This window comes from Crotalus tigris, unplaced genomic scaffold (assembly GCF_016545835.1).
Source record: "Crotalus tigris isolate CLP2741 ecotype Arizona unplaced genomic scaffold, ASM1654583v1 scf7180000017945.11477521024:1554073, whole genome shotgun sequence".
Lineage (NCBI taxonomy): Eukaryota > Metazoa > Chordata > Lepidosauria > Squamata > Viperidae > Crotalus > Crotalus tigris.
The window spans coordinates 1520359-1535774 of record NW_024096737.1 but is presented as its reverse complement, the minus strand read 5'-3'; the positions used below and the strand labels follow the sequence as shown (position 1 = coordinate 1535774).

At 36.6% G+C, this 15416-nt stretch overlaps 1 protein-coding gene across 1 annotated transcript; it reads right to left on the bottom strand.

Annotated features, from left to right (window-relative positions):
• Positions 1-2711: 2711 nt before the first annotated feature.
• On the bottom strand, positions 2712-12145 carry PTGS2 (prostaglandin-endoperoxide synthase 2). The gene is made up of 10 exons (XM_039345194.1): positions 12094-12145; positions 10442-10558; positions 9814-9957; positions 8507-8650; positions 7579-7760; positions 6669-6752; positions 6197-6443; positions 5191-5477; positions 4037-4184; positions 2712-3501 (listed from the first exon to the last, which is right to left on the bottom strand). Exons 1-10 carry the CDS (start codon positions 12143-12145, stop codon positions 3098-3100), a joined length of 1809 nt encoding a protein of 602 aa, XP_039201128.1. The 3' UTR covers positions 2712-3097.
• Positions 12146-15416: the final 3271 nt, after the last annotated feature.

Sequence of the window (15416 nt, the reverse complement as noted above, 5' to 3'; positions counted from 1 at the left end):
ATCATATTTCCAAATTGTGGACTACCTATACCTCACCAATGGGAAGGAGGAAACCCATGAAGGAAACTCCTCCCTTCTTCCAAGCAATTGAATTCTCAAGTTGCTTAATTGAGGTGGGTCCTTCATATCCATCTAATACTTACAATTAATCATTTCTATCTATTCATATAGAGGTGCCATTCAGATCTTCTGAGTAGAATTCATGGATTAATTTATTCATCATTAAGTTTGAACTCTTTCCCCAAACCTAGTGGCTCCCAACCAGTGGTGGGATTCAGCCAGTTCGCACCACTTTGGCAGAACCGGTAGCTAATTTTTTGTTGCCCAGGTCCAGAATGCACTTCCGGAAGTAGCATCCACACAGAAAACCGTTGTTCACATACTTGAATCCCACCACTGCTCCCAACCCGTTCCAAAGTGACTGCAATAATCAATTTTGAAATTCACCTTTATGGTACTTAAAAAACAAACAAACTCAAAATGCATATTAAAATTTATTTTTGACATTTTATGCACACTGTGAAAGTAAAAAATATAATTAAAATTATATCTTAATATAATTTAAATAATTACATCAATAAATTATACATTCATTTTCATTAATACATTTAAGAGGCCACAATTCAGAAAAGAAAATCTATTTCCTGCATGGAACTTATTTAAATTGTTAGGTTATATTCAGGAATTCTTTTGTCTCTTGTTTTTATAAAATGTTCTGGGAACTAAAGAATGAAGTAAAAATATTTAACAAATATACACTTCAATCCACCAGATTGTCAAATTTTCTCTGGGTTCCTCAACATCTTGGCTTTCATTTTGTACATAAGCCGCTATAATCTAAACACCCAACCAAGACCAGCTTGCTGAGATAAATTAGTTTTCTTGGGGTTTTTTTTTCCTCTCTGCCCTTCTTCAAGAAATGGAAACCTATTATAAAAGCAAAATGACTTGTTTGATAAATACATTAAACAAATGCAGAAAAAAACATGATTCTGCAGCATGGCATTTTACAGTGTAGTACCAGTTATTACACAGCATTTATATAATACAAGTACTGTACAAAAGGTATGAAAGACAAACAGAGCAATGAAAGACGAGCAGATGAAAAGAGGCAACACTGACCAAGATGAAGCACTAAGGGAAAATATTAAAATTAAACATTCAGTTCAAGAAAGGGCAGGGTACCGTACTGCTGAAGAAAAGACAATTTTAAAAAAATCACAGCGATAGGAAATTTAAAGATACATGGGCGACCAATTTAAGTAAGACAATGTTGTCTTAATAGTTGAACATAATCTGCTAGAGATTCTTCTCTGTAAGTTCCAGTGACATAACACTAACAGCAACAAGACTTTATTAAAAGCACCCTAACGGTACTCTGATTATCCTGAGATTTCTTTTTCCAGCCAGCAATATTTTTCCCTTTCATTATTCATCTTTTAAAAATAATCTTCACACATACCATCAAAATTGGGCACTAATTAGAGCCTCCAAAAAGTAAAACTCTTAGCAAGTAGTGTGTTAGACCTTATTAGATTTCAATATTTCTTCAACCATATAAAATATTTAACATTTAACAAACATAATACAAAAGAACTACATTTTTCAAGTTTTAAGTCAACTACAGGATCTATAATCTACCTGAATAGTATTACACAAAATGTAGTGTTAAGGTGTTAATGTTGAACTGGCCTTCTTTGCATAAAGTGCAATGCTAAAAGAGAGATTCCAGATTTCAAAATCATGCTGAAAACCAGCAAGAGTGGCAGGGTTCTGGATAATAACATCCAGAACTCACACTTCTCCCCTATGGAAGAAAGGCTCTTCCCCACCATATAAGCGATATAGGAAAATAAAAAGAAGTTAGTTACCACATACTCTGTGGAAACCTGATGGCAAATTGAAAAGAAAAATGACTTACTATCTTATTGTTGGAAAATTATTAAACTGCTTAATCTAAAAGTGCATTTTACAGGTATTGGGTAATTTTCTTACAGTTTCTGAAAATAAAAAAGGATACAGATGAAAAATTTGAAAACACAGAAAAACAAATTGTATTTTGGTGGGATTACTTGTTCCTATTCATTTAGTAAAGAGATATATAGGAACTGCATCAAAAAGCAATGCCTTATATTTAAAGGGGATATTTTTTTAAATTGAGATGAGACTACCAGGAAATGAAATTGGGTTGTAAAAAAATTCTTTGTTTTCAAAATCTTACAATTTCTCATACAAAATTCATTTTCTGCTTCTTAATTTTGTACAGTTAACAGAGAGCCTAATTTAAACATACCATAAATTTTGGCTCAATAATATAAAAGTGCATAACTTCTCACTTTTCTATTCCTCATTTATTTGGTAAGGCCATTTCTTGAAGGGTGTTAACTAGTTAAATACTTTTTTGACAGTGAATTAATAATACATAACCTGCTTTACCAGTGTTTCTCAACCTTTTTAATGTTGCGACCCCCCAACCGGTCATAAGTCGAGGACTACTCAACCGGTCGTAAGTCGAGGACTACTCAACTGGTGCAGCACCGTTTGCAGACTGGGACTTTTGGCGGGCTCAGCAGGGCAGAGACGGCCTGGACAATTCCTATTGGCTTTTGAAAGCCAATAGAATTAGACTCTATTCAAGAGAGTCTATTCTATTGGCTTTCAAAAGCCAATAGAATGAAAGGGAGTAGCACAGCTAAGGAAAAGGGGGGGAAATGGCGGACTGCATTGTTTGGCGACCCCCGTGAAATGGTCGTTCGACCCCAAATGGGGTCCTGACCCACAGGTTGAGAACCACTGTGCTTTACCATCATGATGTCATGTTAAAAAAAACCCACTCAAGATTATTGTTTGTGTTTAAAGCAGCAAATCTGTGGTCCTTGATCCATTTTAGAATATCTCACATATCTCATTATGGTACAGAAAATATAATGAGGAATGAAGAGAATCTGTCCTGCAAATCTAAGCAAGAACCCCTTCAAGTCAGACATCCTGAATTAAATGTCAATGCACAGGAAAATATACAGAGCTCCATTTGAAATATAAATAAATATTGTTATATAAATAAATTAATAAATAAATATAGCAATAGTGATTCTTTCTACAATTCAGTTGACCGCTCTTTGAGAAGTACGGCAGGGCTAATTTCATCTATCGACCTGCTGGATGCACTGATGTTGTTTGTTGCCACTGTTTCAGAGCTGATGACGTGGAAGGCTGTGACAGGGCAGCCCTTCACATTATTGCAGATGAGGCTTTGGAGTGAGGCTGTATTCACGATGTCAAAGCCCACTCTACCCCCAAAAGTACTTGGCTTCCAGTATTCAGGTGAGCAGATGACATTTCCCATAAGACCTTTCAAGGAGAAGGGAGCCCCAAGTTCAATCATGGTCTCACCAAAGATGGCTCCAGGGCGTGGCTTTTCAACAAGAAGAGCAGGGTATAATTCCATAGCTTCAATATCTCCATAGAGCTCTTCAAGTTCTGCAGCCATTTCTTTTTCACCTGTAATAAAGATATTTGTATTCAATACAAAAAAAATTCCTTCTTCTTGATATGTGACTACCTGTACATGTTACTTTTAAAAGTAGAATCATTAGCTTATTTTTACTTTTTATTTTAAATGATACATTATCGGTTAATATTTATAAATTTGGTAAAATATATTGCTTGAATATTGTGTTTTAATCTTGGTGACCCAGCACAGAACATCGTCAGACTCAAATCAATGGACCTGATGCTTTCAATCCCTTAAAGCAAGGGTGGTGCAATTCTTCCTAGCTCAGGGTCACAATCTGCCTTAAAGCATAGCAGAGATAGGTATTTCATTATTAAAATTAATGTAGCTATTACAATAATTCTGTGTATTTGCAACTGTCTGTGCATTTCCCCCTTGATTAAAGTTATAATTCAGTGGCAATCAAGTGAAGCTTTTTAGGTTGTGTACTCTTTCCTTAACTGGAGATGCAAAGAATTGACCTAGGGACACAAGATCTACCTTTGAGATACACGTGCTTGTTTGCTTGCACGCATGTCTTACCAGTAAGTTCTTCAAATGATGTGAAAGGCTTCAGCATAAAAAACTTTCGGTATTCATTCAAGGATCGGTACCTCATCTGCCGGCTTTGATCAATAGAAGCTTTAGCTACTTTCTGCACGATAGCAGGAACATTCCTACCTCCAGCTACCTGTTGGCAATAATAATAATATGAAAAATCACAATAAAAATACAGTGCAAATTATGTTAGACCAGAGAAAACAAGTGTTATTCTTTTAAAGGTTATGCTTACTGATCTCTTGCTCTCAAATAAAAATAAGTATGTAATAGGAAAGATAATATAGTTTATTATACCTTTGGCATGGATTTCCCTTATCTTATCTGACTACCAAAAGAGAACTATTTTCTAAATTAAATTGATTTGGCTACTTTAGTCACTTATTTGCATTATCCCTGAAAACTATCAAAATTTAGTTTTCACAGAGAAATGAGTTGGGATTTTACACCTTCTCAGATCTGGTTTATTAAAAAGACAGCTGGAACCCTTTTGCGGATATCTAGTTTTATATGTGGAATGACTCAAACAAATGGAATGTTTTGTCATGTGCTCTGAAGCAGAAGCTCAGAGCATCTTTCTCTGTATAAAAGAAGGATACTTTTCTATGTGTCTAACATGAAACAATGAAATAGTATCCTTTGGCTAACTACTAGCTAACCTCTTTTGCATATGCTACATGTAAAAGCCATTCTCAACACAAAGCATTAAGAATATCAAATCATATAAGCTATCTCAATTAAAATTTCAGATAGTATCAGACCAAGTATCAATAGGATTATTCTTTTTCTGTTCTTAAAAGATTTTCAGATATGTAGTGATTTAACAAAGGATAGCTATGCTATTATAGACGTTGGGAAATATAGATGTATAAATAAATAAATGTCTGCTTCCTCATGTTAGTTGAAATGCAATTTTGATAAAGGTGGAAGAAACAGAAGAAAAGAGTGGGATCCTTGGTGCTCTCTGAGCTTGCTTGTTTTCTTGCAGATGTTTCATTACCCAAACTAGATAACATCATCAGTAGTTTGGGTAATGAAACATCTTCAAGAAAACAAGAAGCTCAGAGAGCACCAAGGACCCCTCAAGTCAACCCTGAACTACAAATATTCTCCTTTATTACAGGAGAAAAGAGTCTTACCCTTCCGGCCCTTTGTTTGGAGAAAGACTGCACCATGTGAGAAAGGCCATGTTCTACCATAATGGAATTGTTGTACATGAACTGCTGGTAAGTGTAGTCTTGGTTTTGGATATGAAAAGTATCAGGCAGAAGAGGATGCCAGTGGTAGAGGGTGTTGAACTCTGCTGCTATTCTGTTCTGATACTGAAATCGCTGGTTGAAGAGAAGTTCTGGATCAAACTTCAGTTTGAAATGGTATCCACTTAAATGTTGCACGTAGTCTTCAATCACAATCTTGATGGTTTCCCCTTTAAGAAAATACACAATCAAATGAGCATTGCAATTTAGACTGACAGCACCAAATACCTAAACCGACTATTCCAAAATGGTTTATTATGTGCCTGGCAGAATCCTGTACTGTAATTATGCCAAATAATAAGCAAATAATCCCAATCAATGTAAGAAATGATCTGTCTTGACTAACATTATATTTCCCAGTTACCACAGAATGACTCTGTGAAGTTCAGATACCGATTACAGGTATAATAACCATCTTTGGCAAATGGTGTTCAATTAGGTAATGCAAATTGTCATAGGTTGCATTGATATCTGAAAAATGCATTATAAGGTTCGTCCCCATATTCTTTTCTACAACTGTATCTGTCTCCATTCCCCCAAATTCCCAAAGATTATTATTTTCTAATAGCATGCTACTTGGTCCCTTTCTTTGAAAATTCTATAGCTATTCTAGATACACCTTTTTATTCTGAGAAAGTGGGATATGTTTATGTTTCTCATCCTGCCCCAAACCACTTTTTGATGGAATACTTGAGATCACTCTCAATCCAACATTTCTTTTTGTTCAAAAACTCCTTTACAGTTCAGCATTTGAACTGGTTTTATACAATGAACTTCTACTTAACCACTCTAGCTTGTGAATGCTGATAAAACCTTCCCTTTACATTTCTGAATAATATTATTTTTTAGATTTCACACAAAGGTGTATGTGTAATATTTGTTAAATTACCTATCAAAATTAGTCTGGCAGTCTGAAATAGTCGTTCATCATCCCATTCTGGGTGTTCTCCCTTAAGGACGTCACAGACCCGATTATGTTCCCGGAGCCACAACGTGGCATACATCATCAGCCCTGGAACCAAGCCAAAGACCTCCTGTCCTACAGAAAATTTCAGGTGGTCAGGGATGTGAGGTGGATAGATCATTTCTGCCTGAGTTTCTTTCACAGTAGGCGGATACATTTCTCCATCAATCATCTGTAATTAAAAAAAAACAAAAGTAAATAAAAATTGCATTTTCATACATGCAATTTATAAAAAATAGAATTCTGCCCTACTCAATGTCACTTCAAATTTGTAAACGGATGGAAAAGTTAGTGAGTTTGAGCCTTCCGCTTTCATTAGATGAATTAGTCCTTTCTTCGTAGGGCAGCACTGTCTCAAGTAGAAGTGAAGGAATTTCTCCAGGAAACCTAAACCCACCTGAAATTTTAGCTTTCCATCCTTGAAAAGTCTTAGTTTCATCTGCCTGTCCAAAGTCTCTCCGTAGATGTGACTAAGATCAACCTGTTCACAGAACAAAAGACAAAAAGTTAGAAATCACTCTCAAACAAGACAGAGAGAATAGCTATAAATACAATGAATGCCAGCCAGGGATCATTCCTATAATGTTCTAGAGCGCTATATGATACAATACTGGAGGGGGCAGCAGGAAGGGAACAATAAAAGAGCAAATTCCCTTGAATCAATGAAATTTCAATAGCCCATTATCCAGTGGTGGGATTCAAATATGTGAACAACCGGTTCTCTGTGTAGATACTGCTTCTGGAAGTCCATTCTGGGCCTGAGCAACAAAAAATTAGCTACCGGTTTTGCCGAAGTGGTGCAAACCGGCAGAATCCCACCACTGCCATTATCTCATGCAACATTTGAGCACAATCCAGTCAAGCATTCTGAAAACTGCCAGTATTAACCTTGGCCAGATCCAACTTTTCAAGTGCTTAACTATATTTATAAAAGTTATAGTCTTTGTTCTTCTAAGATGCAAAGTGAATGGTTTACTTAAAGACATTCTTGGCTCTTAGAAGATGCTGACAAAGCCAATTTCTTTTGTATTAAAATGTTAGATACAAGAATAGTATATGCAACATAGCTAATCTGAATGGATGATATGAAACAACTTAATTCTTTGAGGAACTGATTAGATGACAAAACATGCCACTCTTCCCAAGGAGAACAGATTAGTTGAGAGAAACTTGCTAGGAAGTGTATCTATTGCTACGTTTCTGCTGCTCCAGTAGAAATGCTTCTCCAGTATTTTCAAGATAATTATTCTCAACACAGCACTTAACAAAGGTTGTTTGCTTGTTACAACTCATCTAATTAAACCTACCCCATGCCCAAGACCTTTTGTGAAGCCTGGTCCTTTCTGAATATCTGTCTTGAAGTACTGGTGAGTGAAATGCTGGGCAAAGAAGGTGAACATGACATTTGTGCCTTGAGGATCAGGAATGAATTTTCTCCTTAGCAAGAATTTTTCTACAATCACTTTTGAATCTGGAAGTTCCTTCTTGCCTGAAATATAAAGCAAACACTTATTTTCTGCTTCTTCCTGAAATAGAATTCCAATAAGAAGGAAACATAATACTGATGTATAAAATATCGCTACTTTTTTTGCAGATTAGAATTTGTCTACGTAATTATGCTCCAGCACAATGGAGTGCTTGTCTAGTCTCTTGTCTTAGTTTCAAATGGTGACTAATTTTGAGGAGCCCAGAGGAGCATGCAGCTGTGGGGCTGGCTAGTGCCATAAAGGCCTCCCTTTGCCTTACAATTAATCATCCCTGTCTCTAAATTTTTAACTTTGGTGTTCTGTTCTTATATTGTAGTATTGTACACCACCCAGAGTCCGTCTCTGAGTGAAAGAGGTGGTTCAAAAATGTGAAAAATAAATAAATACATGAATTTGGTTGCCATTATAATTCTGCAGATATATTCATAGAATCACCCATGCCCCATTTCTTTGACAAGCTTGGCATAATATGTCATTAGAAGAAAATCTGCTATATCAAGTACTCAATATATGACTTTTTCTAATATTTAAGTTCCATTTGGGCATTTGTTACTTATGTTTCATGACAACTTGTTACTCCATTTTATCCACACAGTGAGGAAGCAGTATCTATTAACAAAGTCTTGTCTCTTATGAATTCCTGATCTATGTTATAATATTACAGTTTTGGCTATGTGATCATAATTCTACTTCATTTATGAATTCCTTTGCCTCTAGTCCTCATGCAATGATTTGCTTTCCTCCTTACCTTTCACACCCATAGGGGTAGGGCAGTCATGATCCACTGGTGGAACAGCTCGAGCATAGTAGGAAAGATTGGAATAAACTTCCCAGCTTTTGAAACCATGATGGCTATTATAGGTTGGTGGGCTTTCAATTAAGTGGGATCTGGCTAAAAGAGGAAATGAGAAAAATTGTATTAATGTTAAACAATCTGCAACAACCAATCCATACATTATCTCAAACATAAATTTTAAAAAGTATGTCCCAATAAGATGCAAAAAATTAGATTTCAGTTTCATATCTCTTAACTTCCAAGTTTAAATAATACCGTGATTCAGCCTCAGTTTTGCTGTCAGTAAATTGGATATAATATTTTATCTCATAATTTTATAGGCTTCAGAAATTATTACTAATTATCTTATCAGGCTATAAGAATGATATGGAAAAAAGATGTTACACTGGATATATAAATAAAATCAGATGGTGTCTTAATGAACGGATATACAAACAACAAACCCAAAATAACTTGTATCAGTTTCGTATACTGATTTACAAAAGAAATTTCTTAGATTTTTGAAGACTTTTGTGAGAAGGGACAAAGGATAATGAAAAGAAATAAAATTCTAGGATGTTATTTCAAGGAACTAAAAATCAAGATTGCTAGAAGTAAAAGGAAGGATTTGTTTATTTGAGGAAAGTTGATATATAATTGTTATCTCTGGTAATCCTTAATAGAGTTTTGTTGACCAGGACTGAAGGGATAAGGCTTTAAGAATTGGTTTATAGATAAGAAATGAGATATGGAAAGAAGAGACTGTTGGTGTATTTTAAGAGAAGGTGACAAGTTACTAAAGTTGTTTATACTTGGTGTGATGAGGTCATATTTTATATATGTTTTCTTTACCATATTTGTATTTTCTTTTCTATTTTTGTTTATTTTTAATATTTATAATAAATAATTATTTAATATTCTCTTTAAAGAGGACCATTTATTTTTTATTATTATTTATACCCATATCACTGTTGCAGCGACTATGGGAGGCTTACAAAGTGATACCAAATTACACCAAACTCATATATAAAAAACCAGAACTTCAATTTACTGCAGCTTTGTCAAATGCCATGATCAGCTTTTTATTAGCAATTTTAATCAATGTATAAATTCTCTAGAAGGGACAACTAGCTACAGCTATGATTAAGATTACAATCTTCCTTACTTAAGGAAGCTCAAGATTTAAGAAACTCACTGAGCTCAATAAGACTGATTTCCAAGTAGAGTATACAAAACAAGATTAGCCAGTACGAGCAATGTAATAGAGTTGGAAGACTTACACATTAGAACATATCTCATTATGGCATTGTGGAGGAATGGAATGTTGTTGATTATATCCCAGATGCCTTTGAAGTGTGTGAGTATATAGTGTACTGTGTCTGGAGCAGGCTTTAACTTAAGTCTGAGCCAAGTATAAAATTCCGCTGCAGAAAAAGTATAGAAACAAAATTTATTAGGAAATTGCCTTTTATCAAGTCAGATGATTGCATGATATACAGTAGTTCAATACTGTCTACTGTCAATATTTCTTTTGCAAACTACTTGAAAAGAGATATCCAGCATATATTTTTTTAAAAAAGTTTAATCAAAGCACAAATATAATAAAAATGTTACTCTTTAGTTTCTCAACACCATCAAATTCACGAAAGTTATAGACTGTAGGTTTGAGCCTATGTATCTTGTTTGCTTAATTACAGATGATTAAAACCTCCCCCACTTACTGTCCTTAACCCTTAAGTATAGTAAACCCTTACCACAGAACACTGTCTCTAGGTTACATAGATAGAAATCTTATTTTCAGACACTTAAGAAATCTCTCCTTAATTTGCCCAATCATAATCTGTAAAGATTATGGTCTTTATCTTATAAATTCATTATATCAATTATAATATTTTCAGAAATACATACGCTTAGTGCAATTTTCTCCATAAAAACCAGTCCGTGTACAGTCACATTCATATTGATCAAAACCTTTCGTCATGCAGAAACCTCGGTTTTGGCATGGATTTGAGCAGCAAGGATTGGCTAAAATAGAAGTAAGACATGTGAAGTAGTTTGAGTTAAAATCCTGTAAAGTCCCAGCAAATTAGCTCCATCAGTGCAAATACACAAATCCTTTAAGTTAATTTTCATTCAGTACCATCAGATCACATTTGCTCTAAGAAGCATCTTGCTATACCTTTGAGATTGACAAACCTCATCCAAGGCACAAAAAGCCACATGGTAACTAGTTTTAGCAGCCAATTTTTAAAATGCCAAAGTACCCGAAAGATCCCAAAAGTGGCTTGTGACTGGGGGGGGGGAGAAGGCTATCATAGACTGTGAGTTAACTGATTGTTATAAGCTACATTATTAAATACTTGAACATGCTTTGTTTCTCTACTGATCGCTGTTTCAAGATGATATGTTGTTAGATTTACATTCTGTCTCACCTTCAGAAAAATTAGATAGTGTACATTTCTTCAAATTTTCTACTTTTTCCAATCTTGTCTCCATCCCTAATACAGTTGTGATAAGGGAGTATTACCTCCCAAATTCACCCAGTGAGTTGCCATGGCTGAAGATGGACTCAAGATTAATATTTTAACCATTGTATCATACTACCTCCAGAAAGGAGTAAGTTAGTGCTATTTAGGCTTTTCATCTAAGGAACTTTTCAGCCTTATTTGAAATGCCAACAATTGATAACAATTGTTATGAAATGCTTGTGCTCTACCGATGAGCTTTTTGCGTTGCAGTGAAATAGACAAACGGTTGAATATTAATTTCAGCACTAGTGGGGAGGACAGTGTCTCCAACCACATCAGAAGATGTCAGGCTAACTTAGGGGTGCAGGAAATGATGTGGGACAATCATAACTTAGCCCCCCAACAAGAAAAGCTCAGGGGCTGCTTAAGAAAGCCATGCAGACATCTGTACTCGGTTGGCCTGGGTGTTAGCTGGGTAATAAGAGATCAGCTCCCAACCTTTCTCAGTCCAATATGTGTCAAACATATTAAAATAGAAATCCAAAGGGTCAGGAAATAAAATGAGGAAAAAACTGTATTTGTTATTCCTTGTTGCACCCTCTTCCATATAACATTTCTGATTTCTATTATTTTGTCAGAAAATTATCAGTTTTGTCATGTCAGAAAGTTACTTAAGGAACAAAGAATCCATCTTTCTCTTGGGCTGAGTCCTGCATCTAAGAAAATCATGAATTCTCCTAATCCTATATCTATTTACACTCTGAGCAAATCCCACTAAATATAATAAAGCTCACTTATAAAGCCATAACACTTTAAGACTGACATGCTTCCGACTTGCTCATATCCCAAATTGACCTCCTGTGACAACTGCCATCAAACAACCTTTGCACGTCCCTCATTCTGCTTTTTTTTAAAAAAATAAAGACTCCCTCAACCTTTATTTCTGCGTAAAAGTAAAGGCATCAGGAGTGAAAATAAAAAAACATGTCCTTGAAAAGCTTCGGTAAAAGTCAAAAGAGAAAGCCAACAGCGGAAGGAACAAACAAACAAACAAACAAAAAACCCGTCGAAAAAAAAATTAGCAACACTAACCTGCTTGACTGAAAGCCAAGAGAGAAAATAAAATCACGGCTGGAACAATCATGTCCAATTTTGGGTAGAAAACAGCCAACTCGGCGTCCACTTTTCTTTTTCCCTTAACTTCTCCTGAAGTTTCCTACTTTGGGGAAGTTTCTCCGCGCTTTTCGCGAAAAAAAACTATCCAGTTCTGCGTTGACTCTGCGGATGCGATCCGGAGCACCTTCGCCCTTTATGCTCCCTCGGTGACTCAACTCCTTCCCGGAAGGCTTCCGGGACCGCCCTTCATACGCAAATAGGCTGGAATACTTTATGTTTGGGGTGGGATTTTCCTCAGGTAATTTCCACCAACTAAGATCCCTCCTCTCCGAGAGGCTCTGCCAAATCCCGGGGGAGGGGGACATGCTGCAAGTGGGAAGAGCAGAAGCGCTTGGGGAAACGCACGCAACACACGCGCCCCCTCCCGCCCGCATTCCCTTCTCGTGAAGAGAGCCAAGGGGCTCCTTCAGGCGTCAAGAAAAAGCCGCCGAAGTTGTTTGTCTTCAAACCTCGCGCACCCTGCTTGGGGCTAATCTGCGGCGCTCGTAATTCTGACTCAAAAATCGCGAGCCTCCATCTTCGTGCCTAGAGAGAGCACCAAAACAGTCCCCTCCGTCGATATGATGGCTTTTCTATATTTGCCTCAGCTTCAGACTGGGCAGTCGTTGCTCCGTCGCCGCTCTTCGCCTCATTCCTTAACTGGATGTACTTCTCTCCACCATCCCAACTACCTCTTAAATTTCCTAATTAATGTGGCCAAGTAATAAACCACTACTTTGTTGCCAAAGCACTGCTTGGTTTTTCCCCAGCTCGGTTTCCAACTTCTCCCCCTTTTTTCCTCCGCTGCTGAGAAGAACCATTTTTCTCGCAGCCGCTTCCGGTGCGAGATTTCAGCCGTTGCAGTACCGCGCTGTTTTTAAAACGGTCGCAATACCTTATTTTGAAACACGCTGGCATTGTCAGATGTTCTTGGAGCAGCCAATTTACTTGTTTTTAAACCAAACAAAACTGCTTTTGAATGGTATCGTTTGTGTTCTTAATATCTAGTTGTCACCCAACTTTTTTTGCGACCATATAAAGTCTTCCTTCCAAGGGTGTTATATTGGAACAGCCATGGAGGGATTCATAGTTGTCTGTCCCATGCATACAAAACAATAATACAAGTTAAAATAAAATAAGGCTCCCCAGCATTGGGAAGTCTGTGGACATATATGGAGGTTTGAAAATGGGTTGTTGGTGTAATCAAGAAATTATTGCTGTGTGAGGTGACTCTCCACTAGTCACTGGGTTTTCCCCCCTCTTTTGAGATGAACTGCTCTCCAGAGTCATCCTTGAATCAGCAAAAAATGATGCTGACGTATTAATTTCCTATTGGCAAGTAGGACATTTTGGCTCTCTTTCAACTCACTGTGGTTACCGGAGTTTCCTCCATTTGCAGCTAATCCATTTTATGAGAAAACCTAAGCTAGACTCTATAGAGCGTCTGATGGGATGACTTGCAGCGCATAACAACTTATGCCTTTTCATAAAATGGGTACTTAGAAAATATGCTACCAGCCTTTGTTCTACCCCCCAATCATAAATTAACTTGGCTCACCTCCTATATCCAGTGATGGGATTCAGCCAGTTCACACCAGTTCGGCAGAACCGATAGATAATTTTTTTGTTACCCAGGCCCAGAATGGACTTCCAGAAGCAGCATCCACACAGAGAACTAGTTGTTCACATATTTGAATCCCACCACTGACTATATCAATTTTTTTTCCAAGGATGGTGAAAGAGCCTAACAAATTATCTACAGCCCTTGGATTATTTTGGGATAAAGAAGAACACTTAAGCCTGTTTCATGCTGGAGATGAGATGAAGGGAATATCACAGAAACACAGTAGGAAAAAAAGGTGCTAGAGCATGTATGTATCATGCTTGGAGTTACAAAGTGGAGCAAAGCGCTCAAATTGGCACAAGGTAGCACAGCAAGCTGAAGCCAGTCTCAGCTTTCTAGCAAGATGCTACTTCTCTTTCTTTCTCTTTCTCCCCTCCTATCTGTTATTTAAGCATTTAAACCACAATCATTAATAGGAATACAATAACTGAGTTACATAACATATAAAGTTATAGCTTATTGAATAAGCCCCTGTACGACTAGTTTGGCCTGAAATAAGCCATTAAACAATCACAATGGCTAGACTGACACAAAACATGAAGACAAAACTAATTATCCTAACTAAATAGAATATGCAAACCCAGCCAATGAATACCGTGTTTTAAAAATATGCAGTGAGTTAATATATTTAATGTGGAGATCTCTTATTTGTGCATTTGTTCCCCTCCTGTTTGAGGCAGACAGACTTTGGTGTAAACTCCCAATTAAATACTCATATGCACTCTATATTTGAGGAAGGATCCAATGCTATTTTGAAAACATCTTCCTCATCATAATGCCTCAAGGTGTGCCGGAATAAAAACTCCTTTGGCCATGTTGTGATTTCTGGGAATCTATAAGCTGGTATAAAATTTGTGGCATCTCAGCAGATGGCACCACTTGCTCTGATTTGGAACCTAAACAAAGATGGGATGTTACAACTTGGGAGTACACCAGGACATCTGGGAAGTGAAAAAAAATCCTGAAAATACACAATTGCATATTACTTCTATAATTGTATCAAGAAGACTACATGGATATGTCCATGAAGTCATAGTTGATGAGTTCTGCATGAAGGAGTCTTTTTTCTTTAATAAGTAAATTGAGCACAGTGCTAGAGGTCACAATATTACACCATAGTAAAGATATTTCCTGCCAAAAGTTAGACTCCAAAATGTGTGGTTTAAGTGGAAGTATTGTTTACATGAGTGACAGGTAAATAGTTACATGTAACACATTTATAATGCTGTATATGAAGGCTTAAAATTAAATTTTCTATGATTTCCCCATCTTTACATTGTCCAGCCTGCAGGCAAGCTTCTGAAATACCTCTAAGAATGATACCCAGTTGAGTATCCATTATCTTACAGATTTGATAAGGAATCTTTGAGCCTCCAAGTACTGCTGAGTTACAGTTGCTGTCAGTCCAGTCAGCAAGGCTAACAGGTAGGAAGATCAACAGTTGTAGCATTGCCGTTTTTGAAATGCCACAAGTTCCTTCCCTGTGCTCTGCATGAATGATGATTTTAGTTTCCCAAATTCTGGCTTTTGTGCAGAAAAGTTCAAGGGAAATATCTACAGAAATAAGATATAAGTTTGGGAGTAATATAAATTTATGGGGCTAATAAATCAAATAGCAAACCCCCTAAAATGCGCC